The sequence below is a fragment of the Solanum lycopersicum genome, chromosome 3 (assembly GCF_036512215.1).
Source record: "Solanum lycopersicum chromosome 3, SLM_r2.1".
Classification (NCBI taxonomy): Eukaryota; Viridiplantae; Streptophyta; class Magnoliopsida; order Solanales; family Solanaceae; genus Solanum; species Solanum lycopersicum.
The window spans coordinates 26,818,103-26,831,865 of record NC_090802.1 but is presented as its reverse complement, the minus strand read 5'-3'; the positions used below and the strand labels follow the sequence as shown (position 1 = coordinate 26,831,865).

The 13,763-nt window shown below is 33.0% G+C and overlaps 1 protein-coding gene across 1 annotated transcript; it reads left to right on the top strand.

Moving 5' to 3' along the window:
• Positions 1–11,149: 11,149 nt before the first annotated feature.
• On the top strand, positions 11,150–11,557 carry LOC138347510 (uncharacterized). The gene has a single exon (XM_069295804.1). It carries the CDS (start codon positions 11,150–11,152, stop codon positions 11,555–11,557), a length of 408 nt encoding a protein of 135 aa, XP_069151905.1.
• The last annotated feature ends 2,206 nt before the right edge of the window (positions 11,558–13,763 follow it).

Sequence of the window (13,763 nt, the reverse complement as noted above, 5' to 3'; positions counted from 1 at the left end):
TACTTAGTTTACCTCTCATTTCTAGAAGTCATTTAATAAAGGTCACACTACTCAAGTTAACCCTTAGCACGACATCTCATCCATAGACGGATGGTTAGGCAAACTGTACCACTCATATCTTAGAGGAAAAGTTGTGATCTTGCATAATTGACTTCAAGGGTAACTTTTATGATTACCTTATTCTTATAGAGTAGCATACAATAATAGTAACCACTCAACTATTTAGATGGCCCTTTATGAGGCATTGTATGGGCGCTGATGTAGATCTCTAGTTGGGTGATTTTAAGTCGGTGGAACAACCTTGATATGGACAAAAAAATTTCATGATGCTACATATAAAGTTCAGATCATTAGAGATAGACTTAACCCAGAGTAGACAAAAGTCCTATAAAGATGTAAGGAGAAAAGACTTTGTGTTACAAATTAATATTGGGTTTTCTTGGAAGTGCCACCTCTGAAGGGGGTGATGATATTTTTCATGCAAATAAAGTTAAGTACTAAATATGTAGACCCTTACACAATTTGGAAAAGAATTGGAAAAGTGTATTATGAGTTAGAGTTACCACCAGAACTAGAAGTGGTGCATCCGGTCTTTTACATTTCTTTGTTGAAATATTGTGTAGGTGATCCAACACCAATAGTAACATTGGAAATTGTGGCTATGAAATATAATCTCACTTATGAGGATGTTCTACTGGAGACTCTTGATCGTCATGTTTAAAGGTTGAGGAACAAATAAGTGGGGTCAATGAAGGTTTTGTGGATGAGTAAGTCCATAGAGGGAGCTACTTAGGAAGCAAAAGTACTTGTGAAGGGAAAATATCCTCAACCCTTTCTTTCCGATTCCATCCCCATTTGAGGTAATAGTTTATATCTATTCTTTAAGGTACTCATGCATAGATTCAGTATTAGTATCATGTTCATTTAGGTATACTTGCATTTTTAGAATATTTGGATGTTCTTGGAACTTAGTTCAGCTAGATTTCAATTTTCGACAGTTACGGCTAGTCTTCATGCGAGAACAAATGTACCCAAGGCCGATATAATGTAACGCCCGTAATATAGAAAGACCTATTTTATAACATCTCGCAAGTTGAAATAACTAAAAAGAACATTAAAATTAGAGAATAGTCATTTTTGCAAAGAATATAAAATTTGAATATTTTTGTTAAGTATAATAAGTTGAGTTTTTTTATTAAATTAAATTGACCATACCTCCTATGTAAGGATGTGTTAGATGTTTCTCCAGATATCATATGAAAGTGTAATAATATTTCCAATGCAATCAAATTTGCACAACTCCAAATTCGTATAAGTGATGTATTCCCATTGGAAGTTGGGATATTCAAATAAGAAAAGTCTAATCAGAATTTTCGAAGGGCAGTTCAGTGTTTTCCTTACACAATATATTAAATACGTTTTAATAAATTACTTGGGGTCTAAACTAATTTATTTTAGTTAATGCAATTATAAAATACGCTAGGGCTTTCATAGAGAGAAACAAGTAAAAAGGAGAAGAGAAACCCAATATTCATCAAGTTTTTTTGATTTTCATTGCGGAATTCACCAAGGATTCAATCCCACAAAGTTTTTGAGTATTTAATAGCGCTGGGTTCATTAATCCACACGCCAATCATGTTTATTTCAGCGAAGTTCGCTCCAGAAAGTTGAAAGTTGATGAATCTTTAATGGTGTTCTTGAAATTGTCCTTCAGTCTTGAGTTAGGTTGAGATTGAGAAGTTCATTGAGGAGAAAATGTTGTTTCCTAGACTTGTTTCTATTAGATTCTTGTGTATACATAGTGTATATCTTAATCAAACGGTAATTTAAGAAAAAGAATTGAATTTAGGCGAAATAGGGTTAAAAAATGAGTAGGAAAAGTCATATAAAGAACAAGTACTAGGTCCTCGTCACAGACATGTTCCTTCAATGTGAAAATTTTCTCTCTGCGTTGTGGAGAGTTCGCGTACTCCACTATTTAATAAATTATTGGTGACAAACCTTTTAATTCATTTCCGTGTCATAAGCTTGATCCCTAAACAATTTTTTTAACTATATCTCGTGTTTAGCTATGTAAAATCACTCCAACACATCAAAAGATCTTTCCTATCATAAATCATAATCCTTGAATCCATAATTCAATTGAAGGAAATTTAAGAGTAATGTCTTGAAGTTAAGAAGCAAGTCAAGAAAATTTGTATAGTTTTCAAAGGGCTTTGAAGAACGTTTTAACTTTGTTTTAAGACGTATCTTTTATGTAAAGCAAAGAGAAAAGAGCTATGTTCAGTTCTTCAAATCTTATACGGGAACTAAGTATTCCCAAAAATAAGAAATGTTTTCACAATTGAACAAGAAAGGGAAATACTGATTTCCTAGAGAGCTTTTAAGCTAAGGTTGGCGTAATTATGTTAAGCAAAACAAAGTGCTTTGTTTTAAAAACATACGAGTTAAGTATATTTTGTGAGTAGTATTGAGAACTTATATAGGGATTCCAGCTCAAATAACTATAGTCTACATAAACCATGCAACCATCTAGGGTAGTAAAGGATCATACATTTTAGATGACTCCTTAAGTGATTTTTAGCATAGACTATTGGATCAACCTAGTTAAGTCTTTCTATATGACAACAATGTATAAAACAACATGGGCAAGACGATGTATCACCAATTAGTCTCATAGTGGTGGTTGTCGATTAGAGAATCTCCCATAAAACTGTAGTACTTTATTATATGAGTAATTTTGAGTTTTTTGTTGCATTTTTTAGAAGGAATTAAGTTGCTTTCTACAATTTAATCTTTCTATGTATTGCATACATTTTATTTATGTATATTGAGTTAAGTGATTCAGAAGTTGAGTAAAGACACGATAAGTGTTCCTTTTAGACTCTTTTAAAGCCTACGTTATGTTAGAATTCCAAACTTGTATAATCTTACCTCCAATTTACTGATGTTAGTTGGCCTATATCCTCTTATGACGAAAATTTAGGTAACCATGATCAACACTGAGCAACTCGTTGATCAAGTTGAACGCTCAAAGTCATTGATGATCCTATTTGAATTTTGGAGGACTCCTTTTATTTCATTATTAAGATGATCGGGGGTCTACTAGTGACATCCCACTTTGTTTTAAAGGCTTCATAAACAATTAGTTATAGATATTTGCCCTTATTCATTGCAGTTGTATACGTTTAAGAATTGAGTTTCAATTTTATCTAACTTATTATTTTTGAAGTTATTGCGTTAGTAACATTTCTTATGTTTAACTATTCCGCTAAATAAGTATGCCAGTCAAAGTGTTCTCTTGGGACCAATAATGATGCTGGAGTGCCAGTCTCTCCTATGTGTAGGATTAGGGAGTGACATGTTCTATAAATCAGAAGTTATAGGTGACACCAACAAGCACAACCCATGGACCTTACGGTGACCCAGTGACCGTAGGTGGGGTTAGTGGATGAAAACCTTCAACACTTAAAACTCAAATAAAATTCGTCACAGGGTCTACCTACGCCAGTACCTACGAATCATAGGTGGGACCACGGTTGTTGGTTTATACCGTTGATCGGATCCCAAATTAAACGTCATTTGACCCTTGACAGGATGGAACAAAGGTAAATCCATGGTCCGTAGGTTTGTCCCTTGGTTGGACCCAACAACTTTTAAGCCATGGGTCACTTTGTTTTTTTCTTATGCGTTGCACCCCTAAACTACGTCATTTATAAGTTTTATCCTATAACATAATTAGAACTTTACCCTAGACAACTTATTCCCAAAAAATTATCAAGTTTAACGAAAAGAAGGAGAAATAATTGACAAAGACCTTTCCAAGAGACAAACAAGGTTTCTTTATTTATATGTGAATTTCATCAACAAGTATGTGAGATTTAACTTTTGAGTTCCTTTCACCCATTAGGTCCCTAGAGCTCAGTTAGATTCTTCATTCTCTATATCATATTACTCCTATAGTTTCTAAAATTCAAGAAATTACATTGTGATTTATTTCTTGGACTAATCAAAATCAAATTATCATGTTTCCATGGAATTGTTGCTTATTTCTTTGCATGAAACTGAGAATCATAGTTGTATTAATTCGTTTAATTCATTAGTTACACTCGCTAGATCAATTTATCCAAATATAGATACTTTAGTTAAAATGTCTTACTATCAATATATTATTGTTGTAGTTTAAGTTAGCATGTTAGTATTTGAACTATTAAGTATTTCAAAAATTCAAGCATAATGTGTTATTTACATAGTTAGTTGGGAGTTGACTTAATACATAGTGGATTAAGAGTCTGTCACCCTCATTGTCATTGAGCTATGTCGCCTGTAGGATAAGTCCCATCTGTGAGCAACATATTTTGCCATCACGCGAATTATTCTTTCGTACACATGGCAAGGTATACTGGGTCCTCTCGTTGTTGTGATACCTCAGAATCCACGAATAGCTCTCGTGGTTTTATGTTAGTTAACAATACCACAGATAGTAAGATTCTAGTGTATTGACCAGGGTATTAGTAACATGTCAGCATTCGGTCTTATTATGTCATGTACATGGTCATTACATTCAGTTACTTCAGTATTCAATACATTTTAGTATGTCTATCATGATTAGATTATGTCATTATTTTATTTCTTTGTTCGGTTATATGTTTAATTGAGCTTTATCCTATCATTCATGCTTAGGAACATTCCAATATATACACATACTCTACACTACATCATCTCATGATTTACGTTTAGGTCCTCAGAAGTCATATTACACATAGATCAATTCCGAATCTCTAGTTTAGCAACATTAGTGGCAAGGTTACATTCTTCGAGGAAGATTGACATGTCTTTTATTTAGTTGTTTGGTTCAAATTTTTCAAGACTTAGTTGGGGCATGTCTCAACATCTCTAATTAGTAAATACTTTTATTCATTCATGGTTTAGCTTCAGTTTTTAGTTGGAGTTTGATCCTCTAGTTGTCATCAAAATCTGTTTTACATATTCAAACCTGGAATGTGTTTTCCCCATCATTGCATTTTATGTTATCTTTTGTGCTTCTACATAGTATATTTATTATTTAGATAATTTTTAAGTATGCTTGTGATATGCCAGCAGGGTTTGATTTCGGTCAGTCATGGTCCTAGGTCCCGTGTACACGTCGACAGGGCAGCCTTGGGGAGTTATATGTGTAAATAACAATATGGAACTCGTGTATGAAACTCAGCTCATTCTCATACTTTACTTCCTCAAAACTCAGTGTAAAATTCTACTGTTGTTTTTATCAAACATTCTCAAGCCTTATAACTCAAAACAAGGCTCATGCTGAATTATTAACATGAACAAATAAACCCAAGGATCTCTATAAAATATAAAAACTCAATAATATGGAATAAATTTTTATTAGAAACCTTAACTCAATAAATCAAAATCAACTAATCTCAAAAATACAAAAATATCGGGAAAGAATCCTTAAATACTATTTTACTGAATTGAAAGTAGATTTAGCGCGTGAAGAAGAACTAGCCCAACACTATTATAACTTTGTATACGCGGAAGAACAAGGTTCCCAAATAATCCTGATGAATTTTTGAGGAATCATGAAAAAGAACATGATTCGAGGGCTTGAAACTTTACCTTGAAGGTAAACCATCAAGAAAACTATTCTTGAGATTCTTGAATTAGTTTCTTGAAATCTCTATGGCCAACAATTATGATTTTATTTAGTATTTCATAGTTGTGTGGAGGAATTTGCGTCAAAAAAAATGAAATTCATTGATAAAGACTTACCTTGAAGAAGAATCTTCAAAAATATTGAACGAAACTTGAATATAGTATTCTACTTTGATTTTTCCTTCTTGTTTTGCCCTAGGGTTTGAGAGAGAAATCATGAAGGATTAAAATATGAAAATCTTATTGTTTTTACCATTTTGTTAGTCAAGAAATACATTTCGAGTTTTCTTGGAGGTAAAGAGATAAAATGATCTTTTTTAATATTTTCATGTCAGCTAATTCATTAGATCATCGTATTAGACTACTAAATGGTCATAACATATAACTTTTAATTTTGATCGACACAAAAATTAGTGGGTTGGAAAGGACATTCAAATATCTTTAATTTCATAGGTTATAAGCCATGTAAATCTTTATGTTTTAAAAGATATGGTCGTTCAAAGTTGACCATAGTAGAATCTTACATAAAAAAGGAAACTTCAAGAACACTTATCAAGAAATAATCAAGAAATATAAGTGCTCAATATTAATGGATATATTTGTAAAATATAGTCATGGTTGATGTCTTGGTGAACAAATTAAACATGATGAAACCTTACATACATCAAAGAACTAGGTTCTTGATGAAATATTGAATTTGTTGAATGAACGCTTGAAACTTCAAACTTTTTTTTCCTCTTGAATTGTCTCTCAAAAACCATAAACGCTTTTGGGATGAATGATTTTGAAATAAGTTCGGTGGTGGTAAATAAAATACTAGAATACCCATCCTATTTTTGGGTAAGTTTACTTATATTGACAGACTGACTTCAAAACGGCATATTTCCCTCATACGAGCTAAAAAATTAGCAAATTCGATGACGTTGGAAAGATGAATTATAGATATTCAATTTTATATCTTATGAGTATCCAAAATCATCTTGTTTTGAATGTTATGATTGTATTAAGTCGAACCAAAACTTAAAAGAACTAAGGAATGAGTTGAATGAATTCCCTTTAATTGGTTTTTGAACTAAAAGTACTATATCTAGTGACCTGACCTTAATATGTAAGAAATTTTAAATATTTTGGTACAATTCTAATCACAAGGAAGAATGGTTCAAGTCTAAACTAAATATTTTCTGAGGTGTTACAATTATCTTAATGATTAGTACTTTTTCATTGCATTCAATTTAGTCTTTCAGTTATATTTCACTATCTATGTCTTTGCTCAGTTACATCATTACTCAGTTATATATTGTTTAAATTATATATCATGTATGCAATTTAGTGTCTATATCTTGCATATTCAGTATATTCCAAGTACCGATGCGTACTCTCGCCATATCATTTCATGATGTAGGTTCAGGTACTCAAAATCTGGGTCATGCTTAGATCAACTGTCGGTCCACTTTCAGTAGCTTCAGTGTTATGTCCTAATTTTCCGAGGACAGTATCTGGGGGCATGTCCCACAACTCATCTCAGTTAAAGGTTTTTGACATAGTAGAATATTTAGTTTGAGTTGTCAACTGGTTATTTGAGTTATCACTAAAACTCTTAGTTTAATTCACTTATATTTAGACCATTTTGTGTTTTCCCCATTTTGAGATATCCACTATTGTAGCTTCTACATAAGTTTTACATTGTAACTTTTATAGTATGACTGATATATTCCAAACATAGGGTTAGCTTGGGATATCACTCGTGATCCTAGGACCCGTGTTACGTCAAGGGGGTAGCCTCGAGGTGTTGCAATCTCCTATTTATCTATGGCTCACTTTTAAAATTAGGAAAGTGAAACTTTCGATTCCAAAAATCATTGGTCAGGACAATGGTTTCTCATATTCTCTAAGCTACAATGTTCTTAGACACAACTATTAGTGTCTAAGATCACACTAGTAGGTTAGTAAATCTTCATCGATGCTTCAATAACATAGACTCTGCATCGGGAGACATAGTTATCGGTGATTTTTTTGTTCTTATTCTCTCTGTCTAGAATTTTATCTCTCATTTTCATTTATTTTTCATCTTGAAAGGTGACGGTTATCCACTTTAGAAGTTTCAGCTTCATCTTGATTTTATTTACAATCAAAGATCTATTTTTACATTCTGAAATTCACATTATAAATTTGGGTTTTATATCACTGATGAAATTATTTGCAAGAGCTTCTTTTGGTAGATTTTGTTTTCTTTTAACTATTAATGTATATCAGATATGTTTTTCATTTTTATGTATGTTTTGTTGTTATTGTTGTTTAAAACCTTGTTGGTACACAAAAAAATACTTATCACGACTACTTCTTAAGGTAGGGATATAAATTTGGTTAGTATAGAGACCAATATTTTTTCAAGCATTATAAAAATTTCTTAGATAACAATTAACAAGCGGATAATATTCCCTTATTGCATGACATAATATTTGATCATTAAAACTGAATTTATAAATAAGGATAGGTACCACATGTTATAATAATCTAAACCATGATCTGATATTACACAATGATTTATATATATAACGATTGAAACTAACTGAGGAAGAAGCTGAATTTAAAAGGTGAATTAGATCAAAACACTAAATGGATAAGGAAAAAAATGTAACATACAGCTCAAACAATTATAGCTAAAAGCATCTTAGAAGATGTGTTATTGGAAGAAGTACCCAACTAACTCTAAATCTTAATCCGAAGACTAAATAACTTAAATAAGTAGTTTTCCTCAAAAGTAAGGACTTACTAACGCTACTGTGACCTGATAAATGTTACAAAATGCGAGCTAAGTACAAAGATTCAGAACCCGTACTATAAAATAATAAATCACAAAAGTTATGCAGATAGTATTTTTCATGTATTTATTGTGATACATGTGCCACAATTCTTGTAAATGAGGTATTATAAATCTAAGATGCTAAACTAATTGTTGCCAATCTGTGTTAAGAAAATCAGAAATTACTGGTTGTAATAAATCATTCAGAAACACCAAGTAACTGAGATTTTTAGAACCAGTAAATAAGATGAACAGAAATTTATTTGTAAAAAATAATTTAATCTATAAAACTTACCAGAATCTGGAATACTCTTTTTGATAATTTATGAAGAAAATGAAGTCCACTGAATTCACAGTGTCCCCTTAAGGAAATTATTCCTTTCTAGTATCCGAGGTTTGACTTGGAATATAACCTCCCAGGGTAAAATGATCTTAATCAGTAGATTATAGATACAAAAAACTCTACTGTCAGCGAATCAATCTACAGCAGGAAAGTACACAAAGAGATATGTCTTTTTAAGAAGAAGGAAGATCAGAAAATTCGTTAAAAATATTCTGAAGACTTAATAGTATTTATAGACTGAATGGTATTTCAAAATTGACACAACCATTAATGAAAGGTTGCAAAATTTCAAATGGTATTGACTGTTCCTGAAAGTTGTAACCTTTCAGAATAGTCATGGCGGAAATTTTTTAAATATAACGGAATTTAAAACAGGTCACGCGCGCGGATCTGAGTCGGGTCGGGTAAACTAAAAAGTTGAAAACATTTCTATTACCGATGAGGGACTATTGCCTTTTTTATTAAAACATTAGAGCACTTTTCAAGTTCCCAACCTTTCAAGTTCTAAACTTTTCAAATTCCTCTCCTTCCCTCTATTTCCCATCAATTCTTGCTACATACCCAACAATCCCCCAAATTGATGGGGAAAAGTTATAACATAGGAATGCACGGACAATTGTGTACTTTACAAGCAAGGATTAATTGCATATGGATAAATAGGTTTTCCCTTGGACTTTCCGTGGTGAAAATATGTCAGATATACTCGGTCAATCGGTAAATGTGATATCTTTTAACCGTCGAACTTTGGTGTATATCTAGACAACCATATGTCACATAATTAACCCTTTACTATTTATGATTCTTACGGTTGTGTTCGTTTCAGCCATGAACACCTCTTGGTTTCATGAATGTATAGAGAATAGACTTTTGACATAAAATTCTCTTTGAAGCGGCTCCACATCCCACTCACATAGGTGATTTCTAATCCTGTCATCTCGTAGATATACTATTTGGTCTAAACAATAAAACTTAGCAAATCATTAAAAACATTAAGCTTTATTATCTCATTAGTAAGACTTAAAGTCTTAACCTTTTCCTGAACATTGTCTTCATCATGAAAATGGATTCTGTTAATAGACAATGTCGAACCGTCAGCCACAACTTTGTTTTTCTCCTTTAATCTAGCTCTTGGGATCTCCAGTCTGCTAAATAGAGTTGTCGTCATGCTGACTTGTCCTAAGCCGTAAACTCATTCTTTTAGAAGATCTTTCAACTGAGTCTCTCACTAGGACTTTCGTTAGTGGATCTGACACATTATCGCTTGACTTTACATAGTCAATTGTGATAATTCCACTAGAGAGCAGTTGTCTTATGGTGTTATGTCTACGTCGTATATGACGAGATTTCCCATTGTACATAACGATCCCTGCACTACCTATTTCTTCTTGGCTATCGTAATGTATGCAAATTGGTCCAACGGGTTTGGGCCAGAATGGAATATCCTCTAGGAAATTCCGGAGCCATTCCGCTTCTTCACCAGCTTTATCCAAAGCAATGAATTCAGATTCCATTGTGGAGCGAGTAATACATGTCTGTTTGGAAGATTTCCAAGAGACAGCTCCTCCACCAAGTATGAATACATAACCACTCGTGGATTTTACATCATTTGGCCCAGTGATCCAATTTGCATCACTATATCCTACAATCTTAAGGAAATTAATTAAATTTGTGTTTCTGGTGGAGACAAAAATCTCTGTGATTTTATACTCCTTTAAGTCTGCAATTATAATTTATTGCTTACTTATATTGTATCAATTTTGTTTATAAGAAATGGAAAACATTGGTGTTACAGTGGTTGTTGCTGCACCAACCCGAACTCTTGTATCACAAGCAGAGAAACCGTGTAAATTCACAGGTGAGAATTTTAAAGGATGGCAGCAACGAGTATTTTTCTGGCTTACCCCTCTTGGTGTGCAGAAATTTACAAGTGAAGATACTCCAATACCTGGTGATGATATGCCAGACAGGGAAAAATTTATGATTGTTGAAGCATGGAAATAGTCAGACTTCCTATGTAAAGGTTACATTTTGAGTGCTTTAGAGGATGACTTATATAATGTCTACAGTCCTATAACAATTTCAAAAGAGTTGTGGAATGCACTTGAGAAGAAATATAAGACAAAAGATGCATGCTTGAAAAAGTTTGTGGTCGCAATGTTTTAGACTATAAAATGGTAGATAGTAAAACTGTTGGATCACAAGTGAAGGAACTTCAACTTATTCTCCATGATCTGATTGCTGAAGATATGGTAGTAAATGAAGCTTTTCAAGTGGCTGCAATGATCGAAAAGTTGCCTCCTTCGTGGAATGATTTCAAGAATTATCTAAAGCACAAGCATAAAGAAATGAAGATTGAAGATCTTGTGATTCGTCTCAAGATTGAGGAAGATAACAGAAATGCCGAAAAGAAGTCACGTAAGAGTTCAAAAATCATTCGAGTTAATATTGTTGAAGAACCTCCTACCAAAGAAAAAAAGAGAAAGAAGTCCAACGGGCAGAAGTCAGAACAGGCCAAGAAGAAATTCAAAGGCAACTGTTATAATTGTGGCAAGGCTGGTCATAAATCTTCTTATTGTCATGCTCCAAGAAAGGACAAAAACAAAGGCAAAGGAAAAAGTCAAGCAAACATCATGGAAAAGATTGAAGAGGCAGATGACTTGTGTGCAATGATATCAGAGTGTAACTTAGTTGGAAATCCCAAGGAGTGGTTTCTCGACTCAGGTACTACTAGACATATTTGCTCTGCAAAGTAAGCCTTTTGAACATACACTCCTGCTGAGTACGATGAAGATTTATTCATGAGAAACACAGCAACAGCAAGGATTGCAGGAACTGGGAAAGTAATGTTGAAAATGACATCCGGCAAAGTGTTGACATTAAACAATGTTCTGCATGTCCCTACTATTAGGAAGAATTTAGTTTCTGCTACATTACTCGTTAAGAACGGGTTTAAGTGTCTCCTAGTTAGTGATAAAGCTGTAATAAGTAAGACTGAAATGTTCATAGGAAAGGTCTACCTCCATGACGGTCTTTTCAAACCAAATATAATGGTTATTGACAGTATTAATAGAAATTTTGCTTCTGTTTACTTATTGGAGTTAAGTGATTTATCGCATGCCCGTTTGGGACATGTAAATTACAAAGCCTTGCAAAAATTTGTTAATCTAGAAGTATTGCCTGATTTTAAATGCGATAATTCGAAATGTGAAATTTGTGTGGAAAGTAAGTTTGTTAAACATCCTTACAAGTCTGTTGAAAGAAATTCTAAAACTTTAGACTTAATTCACACAGACATATGCGATATTAAGTCAACACCATCTTGTGGTGGGAAAAAATATTTTATAACTTTTATTGATGACTACACTCGATTTTGTTATGTATATTTGCTTAATAGTAAGGATGAAGCAATTGATGCATTTAAGCAATACAAAAATGAAGTGGAAAACCAATTGAATCTAAAGATAAAAATGATTATGAGTGACAAGGGTTGAGAATATGAATCTCCTTTTGCAGAGATATGTTTGGAATATGGTATTATTCATCAAACTACTGCACCTTATACACCATAGTCAAATGGTTTGGCAGAACGGAAGAACAGAACATTAAAGGAAATGATGAATGCCTTAATGATCAATTCTGGTTCACCGCGAAATCTTTGGGGGAAGCCATCCTTACAGCTAATAAAATACTCAATAGAGTACCCCATTGAAAAAAACAATCAATTCCATATGACTTGTGGAAAGTAAGAAAACCCAACTTGAAATATTTCAATGTGTGGGGGTGTTTAGCCAAGGTAGAGGTTCCTTTACCTAAGAGGGTTAAAATTGGACCCAAAACAATAGATTGTGTCTTTATTGGGTATGTTGTGAATAGTATAGCCTGTCAATTTTTGGTTCACAAATCTGATAATCCTGAGATTCATGTTAATACAATAATTGAATCAGATAATGTAGAGTTTTTTCAAAACATTTATCTGTATAAATCTGAAAGTGAGTGAACAAGTGAAAGACCTAAACGATCACGAGAAGAATCAATGGAAAATATTCTAACTAGTGAGGAACCTAGGCGAAGTACTCGCCAACAAAAATCTGTTTTTTTCGGACCAGATTTTGTAGCACTATTGCTTCAAAATGAGCCTCAAACATTTAAAGTAGCTATGTCTTCGTCAGAGTCAACTTATTGGAAAGAGGTAGTCAATAGTGAGATTGAATCAATTTTAAGCAATCACACTTAGGAATTGACTGATCTTCCTACAGGAAATAAACCTTTAGGATCAAAATGGATCTTTAAAAGGAAAATGAAACCTGAAGGGACTATTGATAAATATAAGGCTAGACTGGTAGTCAAAGGGTATAGACAAAAGGAAGGTCTGGACTACTTTGACACATACTCTCTAGTAACAAGGATAACATCAATTAGGATGTTAATAGCACTAGCAGCAGTGCATGATCTTAAAATCCACCAAATGGATATAAAGACAGCTTTCTTAAATGGAGAGTTAGAGGAAGAAATTTACATGGAAAAAACTGAAGGGTTTATAGTTCCTGGTAAAGAAAAGAAAGTGTGCAGACTTGTGAAGTCACTTGATCGACTCAAGCAAGCACCCAAACAATGGCATGCTAAATTTGATCAAATAATGTTGGCAAATGGATTCAAGATTAATGAATGTGATAAATGTGTTTACATTAAAAACGTTATGAATCATGAAGTCATTGTTTGTTTGTATGTTGATGAAATGTTAATAATGAGTAAGGAAATTGACGATATAAATGCTACTAAGAGCATGTTGTCCAGTAAATTCGATATGAAAGACTTAGGAGTTGCTGATTTGATCTCAGGGGTCAGGATTATCAAAATTCCCCAGGAACAAGCATTATCTTAATCTCATTATATTGAAAAATATTGGATAAGTGCAATTACTTGAATTAGAATGTAGTCAAAACTCTAATTGATTTAAGT